At 39.3% G+C, this 14,331-nt stretch overlaps 1 protein-coding gene across 4 annotated transcripts in view; it reads right to left on the bottom strand.

Annotated features, from left to right (window-relative positions):
- Positions 1 to 14,331, bottom strand: part of atp11a (ATPase phospholipid transporting 11A) — a 54,519-nt gene that overhangs the window by 14,369 nt on the left and 25,819 nt on the right. For all 4 annotated transcript variants that reach the window (XM_067582977.1, XM_067582979.1, XM_067582978.1 and 1 more), the window contains exons 2-25: positions 12,479 to 12,601; positions 11,539 to 11,628; positions 10,766 to 10,846; positions 10,508 to 10,615; positions 9,634 to 9,762; positions 9,361 to 9,464; positions 9,191 to 9,238; positions 8,822 to 8,886; positions 8,604 to 8,685; positions 7,133 to 7,283; positions 6,844 to 7,041; positions 6,528 to 6,641; positions 5,784 to 5,843; positions 5,517 to 5,683; positions 5,327 to 5,398; positions 4,690 to 4,763; positions 4,460 to 4,563; positions 3,360 to 3,541; positions 2,464 to 2,715; positions 1,992 to 2,169; positions 1,762 to 1,864; positions 1,188 to 1,333; positions 722 to 781; positions 473 to 600 (exon numbers count right to left, since the gene is read on the bottom strand). In XM_067582977.1, coding sequence (XP_067439078.1) covers positions 473 to 600; positions 722 to 781; positions 1,188 to 1,333; positions 1,762 to 1,864; positions 1,992 to 2,169; positions 2,464 to 2,715; positions 3,360 to 3,541; positions 4,460 to 4,563; positions 4,690 to 4,763; positions 5,327 to 5,398; positions 5,517 to 5,683; positions 5,784 to 5,843; positions 6,528 to 6,641; positions 6,844 to 7,041; positions 7,133 to 7,283; positions 8,604 to 8,685; positions 8,822 to 8,886; positions 9,191 to 9,238; positions 9,361 to 9,464; positions 9,634 to 9,762; positions 10,508 to 10,615; positions 10,766 to 10,846; positions 11,539 to 11,628; positions 12,479 to 12,601 — 2,819 coding nt within the window. The remainder of the gene's footprint in view (positions 1 to 472; positions 601 to 721; positions 782 to 1,187; positions 1,334 to 1,761; positions 1,865 to 1,991; positions 2,170 to 2,463; positions 2,716 to 3,359; positions 3,542 to 4,459; positions 4,564 to 4,689; positions 4,764 to 5,326; positions 5,399 to 5,516; positions 5,684 to 5,783; positions 5,844 to 6,527; positions 6,642 to 6,843; positions 7,042 to 7,132; positions 7,284 to 8,603; positions 8,686 to 8,821; positions 8,887 to 9,190; positions 9,239 to 9,360; positions 9,465 to 9,633; positions 9,763 to 10,507; positions 10,616 to 10,765; positions 10,847 to 11,538; positions 11,629 to 12,478; positions 12,602 to 14,331) is intronic.

Below are 14,331 nucleotides of genomic sequence, written 5' to 3'. Positions count from 1 at the left end.
TGACTGAAATCTATAAAATAACCTAAAAGTTAAACATTCATGTGTTTTTTTCTTGTTTATGAAGCTGAAATGAACTCTGTGCATGTTGGAGAACGTCTCTGGAAGAATCAGCTGACTTCAGCAGCAAACAGGCAGTTCATTCTGTGCTGTTGTTTACGAGTGGATTGGATCACTTAAACACCCTGAAAATTGGTGTCATGAGAGCTTGTTTTCCTGGTGACGAACAGTTAAAAAATTCTGGAAGAAGGAGAGCGGATCTGGCTGTTACCAGATGACAAGCATTTTATTTGCTCAAGTATTTAATCTGGAAGGAGCGAGACATGAACCACACTTACCTGCTCCTGCTGGGCTGCTGGCAACTCGTCAGTGACACTCAAAGCAAAATATACTCACATGTACTCGTTGTTGTACATCATATACATACAGACAAGGCAGATTTTGTATTTGTAGACTGGTAGATATCAACACTGACCTATACAGAGAGGGGTCCTTCTTCAGGATGTCCATGTTAATGTGCTGCTCTATGAGACTGTAGAGCAGAATGGGCAGCGAGGTGAAGCTGATGTTGTACAGAGTCAAGTAGGCTGTATCATACAGTGGCTAGGGATGAGGACAGAGAGCAAAGAATAAGTCATTTTTTATTTTATTCTTTGATAAGTTGCTTATTTTGTGTACTTGTATAATTAGGTAGGTGTGTGTGTGTGTGCATGTGTCTGTCTACCTGTTGTGAGAAGCCACAGAAGAACTGGTAGAGGAACTGGGGGAAGATGAAACATACATTCTGGGAAGAAAAAAGGAGAGGAAAAGCAGGCAGCGGGTCAGTAGTTGTACTGTACCGGTGATTAGTGTCTGATAGAAAGAATCAATTTTCTTTCTGTACAAGCTCAAAAGAGAATAAACTGTGAGAAATGTTCTGTGTTTTTACTCATTTTACTATAATTATTGGAGACAACATATAAAGGGTTTCTGATTTTTGATTAAAGCCTATTGTAAGTATTAACAAAAGTCAAAAACTTACATGTATAGTTCAAAATCTCTTGAACATTTCTTAAAATTCATTTAAACATACTAACTCTTCCACAAATACCACTATGAGAAACAAAATAAATACTAAACTAAAAGTAAATATTCAGAAAGCCACAAAACCCACAATAATCCATTGTACATGCAATGGGCTAATGGACTACCTTGTAGAAGAAGTATTGCACAAGTTCAGAGATGCGTATGTAGTAATAGTGTCCATGGACAAGCAGCATCTTCTTGAGGTGTTTGAATTTCGGGATGGCGTAGTCACTGTTCCTCACTGCCTGACGACCCTCCTTACCCATGATACCTGTAGAGACACACAATGTTTGTCATTAAACTGACGCAGTCATTTATAGTGAAGAGTATTATGGCAGTGATGACAGTGATACAGCACATTGGATTTGAAAGTGCTGACTTTCAGCTATAATAATGTTTGGATGAATAGTGTAGGACTCATGGCTCCAAGGACAATGTACAAAAAACAATCCTAAACAGACAAGGAAACAAATTAGTCTTTTAACCAAAGTGGACTTGACTGGTTGTGTCAGTCACATCTAGTCATTCACTTGAAAGAAAACCAGAATAAAAAGGCAAAAATCCCATAAAACAAGTAAGATTGGGCACTGATGTCTGTGGGTCCAAGACTTCAGACAGTTGTAGACTGCAAAGGTCACAAAGGAGTGTAGCCTTTTATTAAATTTAATGCAGGATGGGTGAAACTGCCAGAATACTAACCGATGCCAACATGAGCCTCCAGGATCATGCTGACATCATTAGCTCCATCTCCAATGGCCAGCGTGATCGGGTGCTCCTCGGAGGCTTTGATCAGCTTCACGATCTAGAAAGGCAACAGAGAAAAAGTGACATCTTTGAACTCTTACTGTAGCTTAATGCATCAGCACAAAGTATTACTAAAGGATGTGGTCTTTGATTTTTAATTTAGCTCCGTATTGATGTTTTTGTACCTGCGCTTTCTGGAGAGGCGCCATTCGACAGCAGAGCACAGCGCTGCAGTTGCGGCAGATTTCTAGGAAGATCTCTTTGTAGTTCCCTGAGTTTGAGTCCTCCTGGCCGGGCCTCATCACTGCAGAGAGGGTGGCTCCATCGATGATCAAACCATAGTCGGTGCAGTCACTTGATAAACTGTACGAACACAGGAACACTTGTCAAATAACACTCTGTACAGTAACTGCATGATGGCACTCAGTGAACTACTGTCATCCTATTTTATGCTCAGTATTAATTCATTCTGACTGTAACCACATTAATATTGTGGGAAATAGTCAGCTACAACACATTTTCTCCCCATTGTTGATTTATTGCAACAGATTAAAGACAAACACTTTATTTTAGTTCAGCTCATGTTACTAGATATTTGCTAAAAGGTTGGCAAGTTGGAGATCTGACAGTGTCTCTCACAAACACACATAAACATACCCAGAGAAGGTGTCCCTGGTCATGCCTCCATGCTGCCTCAGGACGGTCCTACTCAGGTCAAACAGGACATCGTGAAGGCTCTGCTCCTCGGTGCGTTTGGTGGTAAGCTCCAGAATCTGGGTGTTGCGGCGAAACAGCTTGCTGGCGTAGCAGGTAGCGGCCGCCGTCTCCATCTTATCACCAGTCAGGACCCACACCTTCATGCCTGCCTTGTGGAGAGACTCAATAGTGTCTGCTGCTTTTTCCTGGAGCCTAGAAAAAACACAGACAAAGAAAAGAGAGAAATTTCAGTGGTTGGCACACTAAATTATTTATTTGCAGTTGATCAACAACAACAATAACAGATTCATACAGTTTAACAATACTCGGATCATTTTCTCTCTGCCTCTCTCTGCACAGGACAAGTTGACTTGCAAAACCCTCTGGGTTAACAATTCTTTTTCAGTCTGCACTATAATTTCCTTAGTAGTGAGTGTGTGATCAGAGGGTTGAATTGCCACATGCCCTCACTCAGTCTGGTTCTCTCTGAACTAGGGCAGCACTTGTCTGGGTGGCAGCACGCACAGAATCAAAGGTTAGCGCTTTGGGCTATTAGGGGTGCGGACATTTGGACATTTAGATCCAAAGAGTGCATAAGTGTATTCTGGGAGGTGGAGATCCCTTAATCTTTAAAGTGCTAAAAGATACTAAAATATAAAACTAAAATCCCAGAATGCAATGTGACTTATTTTCAGTACTTATTTTGCAGTACAGAATTACAAGCTGTACTGCAGTTATTGATATAAGCAACATAACAAATTTGTACTTGTGTCGATGACAATGAAGGTCGGTTATGGCTGAAAGTGGCAAGAACAAACCAAAAGGAAAGACTGGATGCATTGAAAGAGATCCTCTACCTGTCCTCCACAGCAGTGGCTCCCAGCAGTATCAGATCTTTCTCAATGAGGTCGTAGGCCTCGGCCAGACGTTTGTCCCGGTCTTGTAGTGCCAATTTGGCCCCATTCAGCAGGTGGCACACTTCCTGGTACTGTTCAGGACTCAGAGGTCGATAGGCAACACAAAGTGTCCTCAGACCCTCCTAAAGAGAATCAAACAGGGTCAGACTGATATATCAAGGAAGAAACAATAGAGAAATTATTCACAGAGAACTTATTCTGATCAACCTTTTAGATTTTGTGTCTGAAATGTGCTTTATTTTGTTTGCAAGATTCTAAACAAACAGCAAAATATAGATATTGGCTCCATTTGGGTTCTGAATGTGAGTGTGTGGGTTTTAGGCGGCAACAGCACTTTCTATTTGAACCTCACCAGAACACCCACCACAGAATTGTTTGCTTCCACGGAAAGCTATGTTTTATCTGCAACTGCAACTAGCAAAGCTTTACTGACCTGGTTTCTGCTACCGCTTAAATTCACTGCCTTTAGTTCATCTTTATGGGTAAACTGAACTAAAAACTCCTACATCTTAGATACTCCTATACTGCTACAACCATCCTGTGATATTCAGTTCTGCATTTTGAGAGTTATTTTGTGATAAGGTTTCACAGTTAACCGTTTTATTATGTGTACATCCACTCAACCTGTCTACTACCTCAGTTGGTTATTTCCTACATTCCCCGGAGAATTTTGGACATCAAATGAGTGTATATAAAGATGATAATATGTTAATGAATGAATGAATTTTGTGGCTGTTAATAAATTCCAATGTCAATGAAACTACAAACTAGAAACCTCCCTGAGCTCTCTATGGAAAAATACAGAACGACTGTTTGATGGAAGTGGGCCATGCTCCACTGATCGACTTCCTGTTGTAACCATGGAAACTTGCTGTGGTCATGTAACTGTGGAAACCACCGAAGTCACACAACCTTTAAAATACACCCACAAGGTGAATCTACAGTGTCAAAACTGTTCCAAGAGAGAAATACTGTTATTTTATGGATCTATAGTATAAGGGAATGAGAGAGTTTGTGTGTGTGTGTGTGTATGTTCTCACCACTGCGTTGTGCTCCACCCGAGCTTTGACCTGATCCACCTTGCCTGATATAACCTTTGGGAAGATGGAGGAGTCTGCACCTTTACAGAACAGATAGAGCTCACCTGTTCACACACACACACACACACAGAAAGGCAAAGAAGAAGAGGGGGACGTGTGTAAGAGAGAAACCACACACATACGGTAAACCCAACCATATACATCCATATTAACAGTTTGGTTTGTATTACCAGTGCTGGCTCTGACAATGACGCTCATCCTCCGTCTGACTGAGTCAAATGTCAAAACTTCCAGCAGCTCAAACCTGATAAAAAAAAATTATATAAATCACACAAACAACAGTGAAAACATCCTATACTGTAGCTGCATTTCAGCCTCATATAAACATTTAAAAATCTATTTTAATTGATGGTTTATATTAGTTTTGAAAATGCTGAAAAGTTCTGTTTTCAGCCAACACTAATTTACATGCCTATATATGATGGAGAATATCTGAGATCATGTCTGTTCGTCTGTGTTCTAAATTTATAGCTCGCAGGGTTGCTGGTTTCGGCAGTTACTAAGCTGCTCATACTTGCTGCGGTAGTGACATACATCGGTTGCTAACCAAATTATGTAACTATGGTAACATGCTGAAATTGTAAACAAGCATACATATAATCTTTTATTCAATAAACAAGTGATAAATTACCAAAATTGATAATCTAATCAGAGGTGACAAAATTAAACATCATCATATATTATATTAGATATAAATAACATCTAAAATGAATGAAAAGCTGGTAGATATGAAACTATTTTCTCCAAAGAGAATTGTTGCCGCAGGTTAAAGAGATAAACAACGTGGTTTTAAAGGGACACACTCACCTCTCAATCTCATCCTCCCTATTCAAGATCTCCATGTGACTGTCCTTTAGTCTCAAATAGGTGAAGCCAAGCCTGAAGCACAGAGCAACGCACCATTATTGGAAATTGAGTGAGTTAACTGGATGAACTGGATCTGAATCTATCACTGGCATTTTATATGTGTGTGTGTGTGTGTGTGTGTGTGCTTCACCTCTTCATGCCCTCCACCAGAGCCACCTCGTCCGGAGATGAGGAAATGTAGAAGGAGGTGGATTTGCCTTGGTGGATGCCGTGCTTGATCCCATCTACTGTCTCCTCCTCCTTCACCTGCACCGTGTGGCACAAACACAGCGCCCGGAAAAACAGCTCTTCGTGCTCCTGTGGAGGACGACGAAACACTGTGTTACCCTCATGCACACACACACAGACACACACACACACACACATATAATTAAATTCAAACTGATGCTATGCTCACCCTGGCCCCGGGACCTGGTGACGTGTCTATCATGTCCATGCTAGCTGCACCGGGCATCACCTAGAAATACAAAACACAAATTAAATATAAATATGATGATATTAACATGAATAGAGTGAATATGGGGTTTTTAAAATATGATACAGCCACAATTACAACTACTAATTAATTTAGTGAGAATATATGAATAAAAGAAAGCTAAACATATACAGTATGTATATGCAGGGTGTGCAAATAGAAAACAGTGAATCAAAGAACGTGAATGGAAATAAGTGAAATTAGTCTTCATTTGTCTTATTCAGTCAATTTATAATGATGGTTGAGCTAATTATAATTATGATTTAGGCGTGATGACTGTTGGACCCAGTCTGTTCCTGTCTGTGTTAGCTGGCACTGACACTCAGGAGATAAAATCTTACAATGTGTGCTGTTAAAGGTTTCCAATTGTTCGTCTTCTGATCTAGTCATTGCTGATTGTTCTTGTTACAATTTTTATAAACATGTTTGAGAATTACTACTGGAATCTGGACCACTGACATCACAAGTGGTCACACAATCTTCACCAACAACTTACATTTGCTGAAGACTATGAGATTTGGTTGAAAGCTAGAAAGAAACAGTTACTATGTGTGGAGTGGCTTTCTAGGTTTTTAATAATCTTAAAGTGTGTTCCCTGCTTAGCCCCACAAATAAAGATATGAGAGCAAATAATCATGAGCATCCATCCATCTATCAGGTCGTTACCTGTCCGTTACAGATAGCGTGAGGTACATAAACGTGTCCGTCCACACAGCACTCTATGAACTCCATGTTGTTCTCTGTCAGGGTCCCCGTCTTGTCAGTAAACACATACTCCACCTGGAAAGAGAGCAGGATAAGTGTTAGTGTATGTGTAACACTACATTAAAGATGGAGTGCAGTTGTTGGTATGTTTTCCACATGCTCTGCATCAGAAAGTGTGAGCTGGAGATGAAGTTTACAGAATGACATCACTGAAGACAACAGAAATTGTGGGGAAACACATGTTTTGACTATAAAATGTGTTTGCATGTGTGTCCACCTGTCCCAGCTCCTCATTCAGGTCTGAGGTGTTGACCACAGCTCTCTCCCCCAGCTGTTCGTCAAACATCTCGTCGTCCCACATGATGAAGTAGGAGCCCAAGAACTTCTGCATCTCCACGGTGACGTACATCGAGACAGGGATGATGTAGTTGAAGAGAACCATGAAGGCCAAGAAGTCTGTGAACGCCCTGATGACCTGAGGAGGAGGACGAAGAGTGTGAGACGGTAAACAGGGGGTGAAGAAATCCTCTTTTCCCAGCTTGAAGGAATGCAATTAAAAGACTTACGATGTGTCTCTGTCTCTCTGTCTCGGTTCTCTCGTTGTACCAGGGCTCGTCTCTGTTGGGGTCTGCCTGCCACACGTATTTCATCACCGTGTTGATGAGGGCTTTGCTGATAAGGATGCACAAGTAGACCACCAGGTAGGCATTCATCGACCTGCAGAGAGAAACAACAAGCAGCTAGTGAAACATTTGTTCACAATCATATTATATACTCCTGTTTCAGACAGTATGTGGAGCATGATCATTCTACTTGATACGCAAATTTTCCCTGACAGAGAAAAGGTTCTGATATGACCGAGTTGGCACTTTAAAAAAAACAAGCAAACATGGACGCCTCACGTCAGCCCAAGTCTGTCCTTCAATGTAATTAAACCCAAGTTTAATGGTCATAATGTAATTTTTGTCAATGCACAGTATATTAAACCCTCATACGACCAGCTCAGTTTTCATACAACCTTCCTGAGTTATCAGATGACACGAACGCTCGCAAGTCCTTAACATGGGAATCTTTCCGATCCTTCCCTTTCATCTGACATAGTGCAAATGCGGCCTAAGTAGCAGCTATCGAGATAGAAGCATTACGACCTTCAACAGTGGTACAAATTCACAAAAATAGAAGCAGCAAGTTATCACAGTAAGGAAAGTATAACACTCTGTATTTTCTTGTAGCCTTCAACTAAATAGTTTGGAAGGAAAATGAAGCATATATTTATTTAACTCTACTTTCTCTCAATACCAGCACAACCTGATAGCATCCTGTATCCCTTTATGGCCTAAAAGGTGCCCAAGACTTAAAAAAAACCTGCAAAGTTTCTTTACGTTTAGAGGACTGGATCAGGTATATACCAAAGTGACACTCGAACTTCCAGGCATTAATTCTCAAACAGAAGATTCATCATTAACAAAAATATATCCAATCCACATATAGAAACTAAGTAAAGCGCATAGATTCAGGAAGACAGTGTAGATCAGTTCCACATGTAAAAGCACAATAACACACTGTATTTATCAGAATAGATACTTGAATAAAAAGGGAACAGCTGACACAAGTCGATGACTCGAAGCCAAGTCCATTTTGGCAAAAGAAAGACAAATAAAATTCTAATGAGTTAATCAGACTCACTGTATCCAAGTGTAAATGTAATCCACCTACAGTCAGTCATATCTACAGTACAGCCAATCTAGATACAAGATGCATGTCAATGCCAGATGGAGAGAAACGATCCAGTGAGTGTTGAGTGAGAGAACACAAGGATCTTCAGTCAATGAATAAATGAGGAAATGAAAAGTGAACAGATGGATGGAGGGATGGGTAGAAAAATGAAAATGATTATCTAAGCCAGTGTTAATTGAAGAAAATTATTCTGCCAAAGACTGTACAGCGTGCGTGTGGATGTCAATCAATACTAACAAGTTCTCCTCCACAATTTATTACACATACAGTACATGGAAATGAGAGAGACAGAGAGCTCACTTTTCCACTGCCGACCGCTTCTGAGACTTGGACTGGTAGTTGAGAGCCATCTTGGTTTCCATACCAGTGTAGATGGCAACCGCTAAAGGAAGAAAGAGATAAAGGTGTTTTAATTGTTTTTTTTAATGGTGATAATACTACAAATGCGTTTTTTCAATATGTGAAAGCAGAGGTGAATGGTATTTTTAAACATTTTAGTGTATTTCATGTGATATTACCATAGATGTACTCAGTGTTCTTGAGTGTGGCTCCTCGGAGAAGCAGATTCTCTGATCCTAATGGCCTGAAAACAGAAAAATACTCAGTTAGACTGTTTGTGACTCATCGTGAGAAATTTATCCCAGAACACCTCTACCCCTTAATATCAAAACGCCCTGTTTGAACAAGAAAAAATGTGTGTTTCTGACATTAACATTACATTGTACCTTGGATTTTGTTTTTGTGTCTGTAATCTATAAATGAATCATATCATATCATAATGACTGAATATGAAAGAAACCAATTGGTGGTGATTACATTAATAATTACTGGGAAAAGTGATAATATTTCTGATATGTTAGGAGTTTCCTGCATTGATTTTAGATTACCTGGCAACTGGCTCACTGTCCATGTAGACGTTGATACGCCCCACAAATCTGTGTAAAACAGAGGTAACAGACATGTTTCAGATATTTATTTAAGAAATAAACATTGTTCAAATGTGTGTGTGTGTGTGTGTGTGTGTGTGTGTGTGTGTGTGTGTGTGTGTTGTACTGACTTGTACAGGTCTGGCTGTGGTTGTTCACATTCTATCGTAGCGTGGATAGATTCCACCTCCTTCTCTGTGTTGTAAGCTTTGGTGTCTTGAACTGCATAGTATGTCTAACACAGGAGAAAAATATAGTAAATCATGACAGACAATGACGGATAAAGGGAAAGACAGAGGTAGGAGGAACATCAGAGGAGAGAAGTAAGACAAAGATACGATTGGAAGTGAATTAAGTGCTTAATTAAATGAAATTAAGTGCACATTAAACACACACACACACACCTTATGGCTGCTCTCTCCGTCCAGACTAGCTGTAGTAACAAAGCAGGTCCCGTCATCTCGAGACGAGGAAAGGAGGATGAGATCGCAGGGAAAAGTCTCATCTTCTTTCACGTAGACGACATCTCCGACCTGAGACGGACACAGAAATAGAGCACAGAGAGCTGGAGTGAGAGATGGAAAACAAAGGCACAGTAATTTACACTGGATCCTCAGTAAAACTCACATAGACTGTAACCCTTTTAAACCCTTTTTCCTTGTTAAATTTCTAATTTCAATATAATTCAACTTGATGATTCAAACCAATAATTTGCAAGTATTTGCACAATCAACTTTATTTGCACTTAGACTACATGGTCAAATTTGTCTCTTCCTTTTGTTTGCTTTGGTGAAAAGCTGAAATGAAATGTATCATATCTATTGACTTTCCAATGAGGCCTGAAAGAAACAAACTCCTACATGTGGCATCTTTAAAGATGGCATGGCATTGATCCCTATTAGTTAATATTGCTAATGCAGTTTGCCTAACAAGCTAACCTTCTGCTTTACCACCTGTAGACCTCTCAAGTTCAGCCAACAGTCACTTACATCTGTTCTCATACAAGACTGTTGATCCTGTAAGAGAACCTTCATATTTGTTTTTTAGCTGCAATTTCACTCTCTCTTACTCAACCAATGGTAAAAAACAACAATGTAACAGATTTTAAAAGAATGTAAGCTTACACACACACACACGCACACTCACAGCTTAATCACATGAAAATCCCTCAACATGAGCCTATAAAACAAATGCACCAAAGCTCTGTTCATGTTATATGGGGTGAGAGTGATTTATCTGGTCACACACACACACACACACACACACGCAAACACACACCCTGAGCTTGCGACTTTGTTTGCGGACAACTTTCCCATGCTGCACCACGTGGACAGGACACTGGTTGACGGCGTTGTCTGCTTTGTGTCTCAACCAGTCCTCATAACCCTGAGAGAAAGAGAGAGAGTGGCATGTATAAGTGAAGAGATGAAGTGTGTGTGTGTGTGTGTGTTTTGTCAGCAGTGGATTTATTGTAAACGCCAACAAAGAAAAAGAAACTTAAGAACTTAATCGCTCGTGAAAAGCTTCGGGTCTCACCTGTTTAATGGCGGTGACTGTAATGACAAAGAAGAGCGGCAGTCCACTGGTGATCGGACTGGTGGGAGTGTCAATGATCAACTGAAGTGACACAAACACAGACAGATAAAGAAATAAAGTTGAGATGAAATGAAAAATGCATTTTTAGCCTTTTTAGATCACATCCACCTATTTAACAATATATGCTAAAAAAATCTATTTCTTTACATTATTATATCAAAATCCAATCATGTTTTCCTCCTATAAAACAAAATATGACATGTTCTTATGCAGGCTTGAACCAACCAATTTCAACCAATAACATCATGACGTCCACGCATCAATCAATCGTCACGATACGGAAGTTAGATACTCTTGAAATGCTGTTTCATCAGGAAAAAGAGAAACAGGATCTGACCTTTACTTGCCTCTACAGGGACGTAGTAGCAATTACAAAAACATTGATGGACCTTATCTCCTCCTACACCCAGACAGATTAGTTCCTTTGTTTACATTGGATGAAACTTTATAGCTGCATTCACCAATCCTATTATGCTCCTTTAATATGGGACTACAGGAAGTTCAACTGTAGCAACAGTGCATGCTTTTGTTCTCCAAAATAATGGTTTATTGCCACATTGTCTGACAGGTCAATTATAAAAAAACAACAACAACATAAAAATAACTCCATTGAATTGTTTTAATTACAGCATAGAAGTGAACAAAAGCAGTAGCAAATAAGATCTTATAAAACTGAAGAAAAAAAAAATCAATGTAAGGGAAACAGCTCTTACCTGAACCAGAAATATGATGAGAAAGTAGAAGTTGGCGACTCTCCTGAACTGCTCAAACATATTCTTTGGGATGAAGTTCCAAAATGTGTACTGGAAACATGAGACATAAGTTCAGTAACACAGAAGAGTCACTTTAAGTGTTATCAACAGATATTCATGACAAATCCAGAGGAAACATCCATACAGGTTCAGGGTGACACAACTTGGAGACAACTGAAAATAAATGGCCGACATAAACACATACAGCAAAAGAGACAAAAATCAAGTGCAGATAGTTTCCAGCCTAATATTTATCCTAAGAGAGCATAAGGAAACATAACATCACATTTATTTAAGAAGCACAATGCTCCTCAATGTTTGTGTTTTTACAGCAAACACAAAAATCAATGAATAGATGCTTTTTAATCCACATCACCATCAGTGGGATTGAATAATTCTATAAGAACTTTCAGGTTTAATCACACAGTATCATCACAGTACAAATATAAACCTGTGATTAACCACAACCATAAAAAAAAAACATTTTACAAAACTGCACACAGAGAAACAAAATTATCAATAAACCACCAGCTCAAGTAGCTGCACAGATCACTGAAATCGTTAAATATCACTTCCTCCTAAATATCACCTGCTCTTCTTTCCCAAAACGCCTCTTTTCAACACTGTGTCCTATTACTGAAACTAAGTCACCCACACAACAAAAGACAAGCTTGAATAGTGCAGCAGCAGCGCTGGCTGTTCTTCCCTGTCATGTCCTTTTGTTCTATTATCTACGCCCTGCTCTCTTACCCTACTTACTCCATGTATAATTGATTCTGAACAGGAAAAAATAAACCGTCTTATCTAACTCAGTTCAGAAGTTCATTACTGTTGCTGTATTTTTAAAAAGATCTGAAAGTGCATTTTAAATCTGCGTGTGTGTGTGTGTTTTTTCACTGACCTTTGAGGAAACTATTCTGTTGTCGGGGAATCTTTGTTGTATAAAGGCCTCGGTTCCTGGAGGAGGCTCCTTGTGTCCGATGTAAATCGTCCTGCTGTCCACCCAGTTCTCCTCACCAGCACACTGCAGGGAAAATAAGACACAAAAGACACATGTTTGTATATTTCATGTAATGTCATGTGGGTGAAGCTTTGTTCTGCCAAGATCTGAATAGATTTTCTGAATAAATCATCCAATATTTGTAACTTAATTTGTCATTTTTATTAGACTCTCATATTTGACAAGGTTTTAATAGCTAAACAAACGTATGACGATCTTATACTGTCACACATGCACTATCAACACACTCCTGCACACTAAAAACAAAATACTGTGTGATACACGCAGAGATTCTCAGACATTTACACATGGATAGAATGAATGAGTAATTTCTCTTCAATGAATGAGAGCTTTTGTTACCACGGATACACGGACCTGCATGTGACTCAGACTGGAATGCAGAATACATGCGCACACACACACACTCCCACGCCCACTCCCACTCCCACACACACACATACACATACACAAGACTAAAAAGACACCTGAAAGCAGACGTCTTCCTGTGTTGTTGCATCTCTTTTGTTTTTTTGATGTTCTTTGTTTTCTTTCTTGTCCTCAGGATATAAAATAAATCCAGATAGATTTAGGAGGATAAGCGCGTTGGAAGTCATTCAGTCTGTCACTCATTCTTTCTCTACTTGCCAGAAACTCTAAGTTCAGCTCCGCTGCTCTGAAACAACGGCAACCTTTTTGCCCCATAAAGCCATCCAGCACATTTGCCACCAAGTACAACCAGTGATAAACAACAAGCTTGTAAAGACTTTAATTGCTTCTTGGTGATGTCTGATTGGTTTATTGTAAATCCAGTGTGTCAAATAAAAGTGCAACTGATTTAATCTTTAACAGAATAACATGCTAAGACTTCATATAAAATATTAAGTGACTTCTCAACTTTTTGCACTAAAAACTCAATTTTTTTCTGAACAAGTCGGATCAAGACATTTTGCAAAAGTAAACCCATTGACACATTTTAGTTTACTGGCTGAAACTGCATTTAATGCTTTGCAACAGCTTAACATTCAATATAACAGCAGAGGTGATGATGATACCGATGAAAGACTTACTGTATTTACCCAGTTTTCAGCTCCTATTTGCAGTTTCTTGCATTTATCCATTTTCTGCTCCTGTTTAAGTATCTTCACAATATTAAGGATCCAGACATGTTTGTTTTTTTCTCATACAAACTTAAATTACGTAACTTAAAACTACTAATCCAAAAATAGCTCTTAAAGTCCTACAGTTATATAAACAAGAGCTAACAAATATTAGACTGGAAAGGCTATTGGTGGCTGGTATTCTAATACTCCTGACTAGCCTGAAACATGCAAGTCAGATCTTTGGGCTTTAAAGCATTTCAGGCAGGACTGGGCTTGCATGGGGAAACACACTTTATGACCAGCTGGATTTGGGGAACACATCCTACTCCAGCTCAAACTCCATTCATCCTATGACAAAAGCACATCCCAGAGATTTACCAAACAAAAAACCTCAACAAAAAAATGCAAATTGTTTGCACAACTACATATTTGTTATGCAAAGTGCTCATTGGCATCCATTTCACTTTTCCAACTCACACGAGAAGAGGATGTCACAAATTCAGACTTTAAGTGTAAAAACCAAGCTCTGGTGGCAATACCAGCTATGTTTACAAAAAATATGCTGCACAAGTTTTAAGCAAATTTATGAAATGTTGTCAAAATGATATGTGAATCTACCATAAGAACATGGCAAGATTATATAACACTGATACA

This window comes from Thunnus thynnus, chromosome 24, assembly GCF_963924715.1.
Source record: "Thunnus thynnus chromosome 24, fThuThy2.1, whole genome shotgun sequence".
Taxonomy (NCBI): domain Eukaryota; kingdom Metazoa; phylum Chordata; class Actinopteri; order Scombriformes; family Scombridae; genus Thunnus; species Thunnus thynnus.
This window is presented reverse-complemented; position numbering and strand designations above follow the sequence as displayed.